The 9,550-nt window shown below is 43.3% G+C and overlaps 1 protein-coding gene across 6 annotated transcripts in view; it reads right to left on the reverse strand.

Moving 5' to 3' along the window:
• The window catches only part of LOC109921384 (kinesin light chain 1-like), a 74,480-nt gene that overhangs the window by 4,288 nt on the left and 60,642 nt on the right, over positions 1-9,550 (reverse strand). For 4 of the 6 annotated variants that reach the window (XM_048618183.1, XM_048618184.1, XM_020521417.2 and 1 more), the window contains 3 exons: positions 7,789-7,923; positions 1,082-1,212; positions 286-352 (listed from right to left, as the gene is read on the reverse strand). In XM_048618183.1, the coding sequence (XP_048474140.1) occupies positions 286-352; positions 1,082-1,212; positions 7,789-7,923 (333 nt within the window). Of the gene's footprint in view, positions 1-285; positions 353-1,081; positions 1,213-7,788; positions 7,924-9,550 lie in introns of those variants that run through there. The other 2 variants (XM_020521419.2, XR_007265781.1) reach the window with 2 other exon arrangements.

The raw sequence follows: 9,550 nt of genomic DNA on the forward strand, positions 1-9,550 counted from the left end.
CAGTACCGCACGGTGGTCCCAGCCCCTCACAGCACTCACTCAGTACCACACGGTGGTCGCAGCCCCTCACAGCACTCACTCAGTACCGCACGGTGGTCCCAGTGCCTCACAGCACACAGTACTGCATTGCTATGTCAGCCGAAAGCAGTGGGTCCCGGGGCAACAGTGCAGATGGCTTAGGGGCCTGACAGACTTCATTATCAATAACAATAAGAGTTGGATGACTGATCAAAATGAATATAAATCGCCTGTACAAAGACAGTGCGTTGTAGTGAAAGGGTTTACCTGGTATGTGTCTCCAGCCATTCTGCTGCTCACATTCAGAACATTCAGGGAATTTGCTCGTTTCATGCTGCAAAAGAAATGAACAGAACTTTATTATTTATCCTGCTGTACCATTCCCAGCCTCACCAGCAAGTCCCTGATAGGCTCCCAGGCTCTTAACTCACTAACAGCCTCCAGCAATTGCAGCTACATCAGCTAAATCCAGTTACATCAAAATGTCAATCCATGGATCACTCCAGATAGGATGCTGGGTAAATGTAGTGCCCTGAGGTAGTACACTCTCGGATGTTCCAGCAAACACTCCCAGTGAAGAAACCGAACAGGGACAGCATAGGGTTACATTAAGAGTAAAGCTTCATCTACACCATCACCATCAAACACTTCCCGGACAGGGACAGCACAAACTTAGATATAAAGTAAAGCTCACTCTATACTATTAAACAGAAAGTAAAATCCATTGACACTGTCCACCACCAAACATTCACCGGACAAGTACAGCATGGGGTTAGATACAACTCAGAGCTCCCTCTACACTGTCTCCCATCAAACACTCCTAGGACAGGGACAGTAATGGGGTCACATACAAAGTAAAGCTCCATCTACACTGTCCCCCATCAAACTCACCCAGGACAAGGACAGCCTGGGGTTAGTTACAGAGAAAGGTTCCCTCTGCATTGTTCCCATTAAACACTTACAGGCCGGATTAGCATGGGACTTGTGGGAACAGAGGAGGTTATAGGGACATACAGGAGGCAGATTGGGTGAGCCTGTAAATCAGAGGCAAGACTGAGCATACCCTGGGTTTCTCAGCCTTGTGTCCTGTGCCGTGACACCTTTCAGCTTTTGGACAAGCTTCTCACTGCTTCTTCGAATAGATTCACGGAGTTTGGTGAAAGATCCACTGCGTTTCAGACTCCCGAGTGTGTCCTATAGCAGGACATTTTCAAAGGAAAAAAATAAAGCGGCATCACTTCATTGCATTACACCAACCTTCAGCAACAAGAGGTCAAACATTCAAACTAAGCCGTTGGAAGAAAATAAATTCACAAAGATCCCTTCAGAAGAACAATTTACATTTATAATGTCAGGTTTCACTTCAGAGAAGACTGTACAGTTTTAGCAGCCTTATGCAATTCATCAGCAAACAGTTAAGGCAGCTGAACCTCAGGAGACTTTCTTGATGGTTTCCTGAGTGAACAGTTTTTAACGGGGTTAATTAGCTGTTGCTCATTACACCTTTTAAGAAAAAAACACCTTGAATTAACAGGTTTATTTACAGTCACCTTCAACTGAGGCGATTGTTTATGGTTTCAGAGTGCATGTGCACAGTTTCATTTGGCTTTATCCCTACTCAGTCACTTGGCAGACACTATCATCACACTATAGGCAGTAAAAACAAGCATTATATACATGACACACCCTTCTCCCCCCTTCCATCTTAACACAACAAAGGCCATCAGTCACAGAGTGGGAGAGAAGGAACTGAGGTAAATGTTATACAGTCTTCATATGGTGGTAAGGGTTAGTATCAGGAAGGTCTCTGCATCGAAGAGACTGAAAAAGAGAAAAGAAAGGGGGTTAATGTGGCTGGAGAAAGATCAGATCATTATAGAGTTTTAACAAAATGTTTGTTTGGTGATTTCTTGTGCTGAACAAACATAACTGAGTCTGGTGTGACAGGCGTTACAAACAGATATACTGACTGACAGACATTTATGATATACTGACCTCACACCACACCCTACCCCTACCCATCACACACCAACCTTACTACCACCTGACGGGCAAGGGGCGATCCCACTTTTCGTGCCCAGCAGCCAATAAGCCTGTCAATTCAATCAGATGCCATATTTGAATATATAAACAAGAAACCCTAGGCCGTTTAGCCCCTTGAGCGTGCTTGGGCATACAATAATACCATGGCATAATGTGATTGTAACCTTAGATCACATTCCCGCCTAGCCCTCACCCCACCGTTTTTAAAACAAGAACTTATCTCCTGCTGCCTTCAAATTATTCAAGGACTCAGCTTCTACCACCTTTTAAAGGAAGAAAGTTCCAAAGACTTGTAGCCCTCTGTGAGAAACAAAATTCACCTCACCTTTTAAGTCAGCAACTCTTAATTGTTAAACTATGTGCTGTACCTAGCCTGAGATGTTTGACAGGTGCAGTGTAGGGGGAGCTTTAGTCTGTATCTAACCCCATGTTGTCCTGTCCTGGGATGGTTGGCAGGTACAGTATAGATTCTAGTTCCAGATTATCCAGCAAGAGGAAACATCCTCTCCACGTCTATCCTGTTAAGCCCGCTCAGGATCTTATGCCTTAATCAAGTCACCTCTTCAAGTCACACTCTAGTGGATACAAGCCTACCCTGTCCAACTTTTAGTCATTCTACCTTTTAGTGGAAAACCTTCTCTGAAATACATTTACATCTTTTCTTAAAATGTGGCAGTCGAAAAACTGAGCACAGCCCTCTGAAGGACGGGTCTGAGTTCTGAGGGAGGATCTGAGTTCTGAAGAAGGGTCACTGGACCTGAAACATTAACTCTGGTTCTTTCCTTCACAGATGCTGCCAGACCTGCTGAGCTTTTCCAGCAATTTCTGTTTTTGTTAAAGCCCTCCAGATGTGGCCTTTGCTCAAGTGAAGCATAACCTCCCGATTTCTGTATTCAATACCCTGCATGATAAATGATAATATTTTATTAGCCTTCCTGATTACTTGCTGCACTTGCATACTAATCTTCTGCAATTCATGCACTAGCATACTAATCTTCTGCAATTCATGCACTAGCATACCCAGATCCCTCTGTATCTAAGCTTTGAAATCTCTTATAATTTGCATAATATGTTTCTGTTTTACTCTTCCTTTCAAAATGGATAATTTCACAATTTCCTACATTATACTACGTTAGGTGCATCTTTGTCCACTCAAGCAGCTATCTACGTGCCTCTATAGTGCCATTATGCCCTTTTCACAACTTACTTTACAACCTATCTTTGTGTCATCAGCAAATTTGGCAACCACACCTTCCATCTCTTCATCCAAAATCACTTAAATGAATTGAAAACAGTTAAAACGCAGCACCAATCCCACTTGTTACAAAGTGCCAACCTGAGAAATATCCATTTATGTCTTCTCTCTGTGTCCTATTAACCATTCAATCTTCCATCCATGCTAATACTATCCCAGTACCATGAGCTTTTATTTTTTCTCAGTAAGTTTTGATTAGGCATTCTATCAAACACCTTCTGGGGATCCAAGTTCAGTATATCCACTGGTTTCCTCTTTATCCACAACATGTGCTCCTTCCTTAAAGAATTCCAACAGATTATATCCCAAAACGAAAATGGAAATGCCAGTACCCTCACAGGGTTTGAGCTGCCCTATTCACCACACGGGGTTAGAGTAAAGCTCGACTTACACTGTCCCCAAAGAGTCCCAGGGCAGGTTCAGCAAGTGGTTAATATGGACTAAAGCTCCCCCCTGTACTGTATCTGTCAAACATCCGAGTACAGGTACAGAGCAGGATTAGATATGGAGTAAAGCTCCTCCTGCACTATACTTGTCAAACATCCCAGGCCAGGTACAGAACAGGGTTAGACAAGGAGTAAAGCTCCTTCATGCCTAAATCATGTACGTCAGTCCCATACCAACTCGGTGTGGCATTTTTGTCACTTTATTTCCTGCACCAATCGCTGTTAAATTGACAACTTACTGCTGAGTTAGGGATATGTTTGTATTTATGACCCATGCCCACCAAGAACTGTCTGGGCACATGTAATGGGGGAAATTGATAAATAGTGTGCTTCGGCAGAGGTGGTCACTGCCTGTGGGTCAGCTGCCAGTTTACGTTCCCAGGCAATTTTTTTTAATCCGCTGGCTGGGCAGCTCATCCAAAACTGTCCATTTCCAGCCGCTGGAAGAAAATTTCCTCTGGGATCTTTCCACAGCAAGAATGCAGAAGCAATTTTCATCACTGCAGCCCTTTAAAATAATTTATTTTGAAGAATGTCCGATAATAACATTTTTTGTTAAGTCCAACCTCCAATCTGATGCATGGTGTGAGCAGTGTGTATGACATACTAGACACAACGTAACAACTCATGAAGATTCCTCTGACACTACCTTCCAAACCTGTGACCAGCTAGAAGGGAAACAGACCCATAGGGACACTGCTGTCTGCAAGTTCCCCATGTAACTACATCACACCACTCTTATATTATCACTAGCTCAACATCACCACCTTTTCAAGGGCAGTTAGGGATGGGAAATAAATAGTAGCCTGGTCATTGACACCTACATTCTGCGAATGAACAAAACTACAGGATATCACACCTTTTTGGGACAATCCCGTCCTTCTGAATACCAACGCATTGTCTGTGGCTACCTGACTTTTTCTCAATCTCATAACCAATGTCATCATCGATGTTTCATCCTCCAACCTTCTAAATTCAGTCTTTTCTTTCATCCTATCCAAAAATAGACATCCCAAAACACTGTGCAGCCAATGAAATATTTTTTGAAGTGCAGCCGCTGTTGTATTGTTGGAAATGTGGCAGATAGTTTATGCACAGCAGCTTCCACAACCATCTGAGGTAAGGACCAGAACATTTACTGACTAAAGGAATAATGTTGGTCCAAGCCACCAGGGAAGGCTCTCCTTAAAAACTGAGTCACTTTGACTTTCTACGTACGTTTGGAAACAGACAAGCCCTCAGTTTAACATCTTATCTGAAAGACAACATCTCTGACAGGGCATCACTATGGCGCCAGGAAGGTCGGCCTTCATTTCTGTGCTCAAGTCTCTAAAGTGGGACTTGAACTCACAAACTTCTGACTCACAGGTAAGAGTGCCAACACCTGAGCCACAGCTGATGTTAAATCGACAATCTCCACTGTCAGCCACACCATCTACACCTTTACTGTTGGTTCCTCAGACTGCATCCCCAGCTCTTAGAGCACAATGACTGAATCTTCTTGCTGCGTTTGAATGAAATGTTGAAAATCTAATTCATTTCAGTTCCTTGGAAGATAGTGTCTCCCCAACATTCTCACCATCATCGACTTAGTTGTAGAGCTTCTTTATCCATTTCCATATACTAATTAAAATTAAGACTCCAATTTCCCCTCCACTCCCACAAATCCCTCCATGGCTGACACTCCAAGCAAAGTGAGTATGGTTCTCTCAAACGTGCTCAGCACTTTTCCCCTCAACAACTCTTTATCCTGTTTAAAGGCCAAGCCTACGTAGGATCAATTACTAAGCCTATATCTGGAGAAACTCTTCCAGGATTCCTAGCACACCAGCGGCGAGAAAATACAATTGGAGAAAAGGAGTACGAGGAGGGATTTGATAGAGGATGTATAAGATTATGAAATACTTAAGAGTTTTACAAAGCAAAACTGCTCCCATTCGCTGATGGTGGACGAAAGAGAGGACACAGGTTGAAGGTGAGAGATATTTAAGAAGCGAGTGGTAATGATTGGAACATCTGCCTATTATGGAGTTGGAAGTGGCAATGATGAATGATTTCAGAGGAAACTGGATGAAAACTTAAGGGAAATAAACTTGCAGGGTTACAGGGAAAGAACAGAAAAGTGAAATTGACTTATCCTATGCTCCCTTCCTCGGCTTAAAAACTCTTTTACATTTATTCAAGGAATGTGAGCTTTGCTGGCTAGGCCAGTACTGTTGTCTATCTTGAATTATGCTTGAGAATGTTGTGCTGAGCTGCCTACTGCAGTCAGTCTGGTGTAAGCACACCCACAGTGCTGTGACATTTCAATCTACTCTCTTCTATCTTTGGCTGTTTGCAACAATCAAGATACTGACTGTACCCTGTCAGCCCCTGCTTGCAAAACAGTGCCCAACATTAGATGTGGTTCCATTATTGAACAGCCTTTGCTAAATAATCCTGAATGTATTTAAACAGTTTACAACTGTTAGTTGGGCTTGCAGTGTGGTGCACTTTCAACATGTTTTAATACACAGGGCTCTGTTATTTGCAGACTGAAAGAACATGCAAACACACTGCATCTATTTATAGAATCCCACAGTATGGAAACAGGCCTTTCAGCCCATCAAGTCCACACCGACTCTCAGAGTATCTTACCCAGATCCATCCCTGTAACCCACCTAATCTACACATCCCTGGGCACTAGGGGGCAATTTAGCATGGCCAATCCACCCTAGCCTCCATATCTTCGGACTGTGGGAGGAAACCGGAGCACCTGGAAGAAACCCACGCAGACACAGGGAGAATGTGCAAACACCGCACAGACAGTCGCCTGTGGTGGAATCGAACCTGAGTCCCTGGCACTGTGAGGCAGCAGTGCTAACTGCTGAGCCATCTATTTCAACTCAGCAAACTTGGGTGACCGCCATTCTCTGGTTGCGTCTCAGGATACTGACCAAAGTCAACCTGCCTGGTTTAAAATTTAAACAAAACTTGGTGGTTAACTGTCATGTATCATTGGCTGGTGCGTTCTCCATGGCAATGTCTCAATCAATCAGAATCCACTTGCCAACCAATCAGCACTTTACTCTCATACAGTATAAATTTTCTTTCCATTTTGCCATGGAATTTCTTGTGAATTGTCCTCATGAGTGTAATATAAAAATGCATTGACAAAACATGTCTTTTTTCAGCAATATTCAAGTTCTGTACTTCCAAAGGATTATCTTCCTTCTGTTTCGATGAGAAGTTATTGTGCTAAAATGCAAACTTTGTTTCTCCGTCCATAAATGCTGCTTGTCCTGCTGAATACTTCCAGCAAATTTTGTCTGATTTCAAATTTCCATCATCTGCTATTTTTTACCCTCGTATCCCAGATTTCCTCTTTTCCCTTTATTCCAATGGCTTTTACTCCTGGCTTTCTACTCCTCAGACTTATCCTACATTCCCTTCTGCACTTCTCAAACTTGGTGGTATCCTGCACATTGGGCCTCAAGTCTTTCACTTTGGGGTTTTGCAATTAAGATATTAGTGAGACTGCAGCAGTGGGAGATGAATGACAATGGTAACAAGTGTCAAGTTAACTTGCCCACATTACCTCCCAAACTTGACAAACTACATGTAGTCCCCGGGTTGCGAACGGGCTCTGGCTTTGAGTCAGTTTGCAAGTCAATCTGTACGCAAGTCAAAACATAATGCAAGGCAATATAAAATAGCCATACAGAAGTACCAGGAAACTTTCACGTCAAATCTTTAAAATTACATCCCTGTTTGAGATTGCGTTCTTGAGTACGAGTATTCATAAGTTGGGACCCCCTGTACTCTGCACTGTATTTTGAGAGATACACTCAACTGGAACAAGCCTGGCACTGACCAGATTTCACACCAACGCAGGAATTAATTTGTGACGCCACTGCCCCCTCCCCAACCCGGCTGCAGCCCATAATCCCTCCCTCCAACATGGTAAAAGTCGGGCCCCAAGTCTTTGATTATTCCAGTACTGGAAGGGTACTTTATGTTGAATTTTTAACCTTATGGTATACTTACCCCATTCCATTCCAGCCCCATACTCACTTCCTCGCAGCCGTCTGGCCCATTTGCAAATATCACAGCGGTGGCATCCAGATAGTCACAGGGGAAGGGCCGCCTCCAGGGGCCAGTGTTAGATGTGCTGCCTGGTATCTATAAAGGAACACAGATGGATCAGTAAGTAGGCATTGCTGACACCAGGAACATTCAACAGGATAAAGCTGCCATGATTCCACATCACTTCAAATAATTGGACACATTAGTGTGTTCATGTACCCCTTTGATAGATGCACCTAGAGATGTATATTTATATTTATTCTTCCACGGCAATGTGGGCGCTGATGTCAAGGCCAGCATTTATTGCTCATCCCGAATTGCTCTTGAACAGAGTGGCTTGCTCAGCTATTTAAGAGGGCAGTTAAGAATCAACCACATCACTGCGGGTTGGTGTCTCAGAATGCAAGGCAGATTTCTTTCCCTAAAGACAGGTTTTTAAATGACAATCAATGGTCACTATTGTTCAGTTTGACTTCAAATTCCAGATTTGTTATTTATTGAACTTAAAATCTACCAGGGTTTGAACCTATTTCCCTGTAATATTAGCCTTGGCCTTTGGATTACTAGTCCCACGACGTTACCACTATGCCACCAGCTCCTCAGTACATACACTGCTGTGCATGAATTAGGAGGTTTTATGTGCCAACAGGGAATTATAATGCCACCATTTGCCCTCTGTTTCCATGGCAAGGGAAGGAGTAAAGGAAAAAAAAAATGAAGAATCATGTTTTTAATCAGAAGAAAGGGAGAGAGTGTAAGAACAAGCAATGAAAAAAAGAACTTGCATTTTATTAGTGCCTTTTATTGAATTAACGAGGCCCAATGTCAAAGTATGCGCACAGAGAAGGTTAGCTATGATATCCCACCATTATGATTAGTGGTCTCAGATGCAGGCTAGCCAGCAACTGAGGAACTATATTCAGTGGGGAAACAGTAGAGGAGAATTACACATATAACAGAGTGTGGAGCTGGAGGAACAGAGCAGGCCTGGCAGCATCAGAGTAGGAAAGTTGGCATTTCGGGTCAGGACCCTTCTTCGTTTTCTGAAGAAGGATCCCGACCCGAAACGTCAACTTTCCTACTCCTCTGATGCTGCCTGGCTTGCTGTGTTCCTTCAACTCCACACTGTTATTGCTGACTCCAGCATCGGCAGTTCTTACTATCTCAGAGGAGAATTACATCCTGGTTTTGAGAGCCTAGTGCTGTACAGGCCTTGACACAATTACAACATTATTTGTGGCAGTCTGCAAGTCTTATTCAGTCTCCATTTAGTGTCTGATTATTCTGCTGTCTCAACATAATTAATTTTCGCATTATAGTTAAGTGTCATCCAGTCACACATACTTGGGCCATTTAACAAGTGTGTCTCTTTAACATCTAGATCAGAAACACATACTTCTGACATACCCAACACTAACTACAGAAGATAATTTCACCAACTCTGCAGATTTCTCTTGTACTTTGCAGAGTGTGTTGCTTGGCACTGGGTAAATCAAGATGATACTGTTCTATCTCCCTCGAATGCAAGCCAACAGCAAGCTGGCCACTCAACAAGGAAGTCCACTTGTCCATCTTGCAGTTAGGGAGGAGGAGCGGTCATAGATTAGGAACAGGTACCATGACAGAGATAGTAAGAACTGCCGATGCTGGAGTCAGAGATAACACAGTGTGGAGCTGGATGCACACAGCAGGCCAGGCAGCATCAGAGGAGCAGGAAAGTTGA

This window comes from Rhincodon typus, chromosome 39 (genome assembly GCF_021869965.1).
Source record: "Rhincodon typus isolate 14 chromosome 39, sRhiTyp1.1, whole genome shotgun sequence".
Classification (NCBI taxonomy): Eukaryota; Metazoa; Chordata; class Chondrichthyes; order Orectolobiformes; family Rhincodontidae; genus Rhincodon; species Rhincodon typus.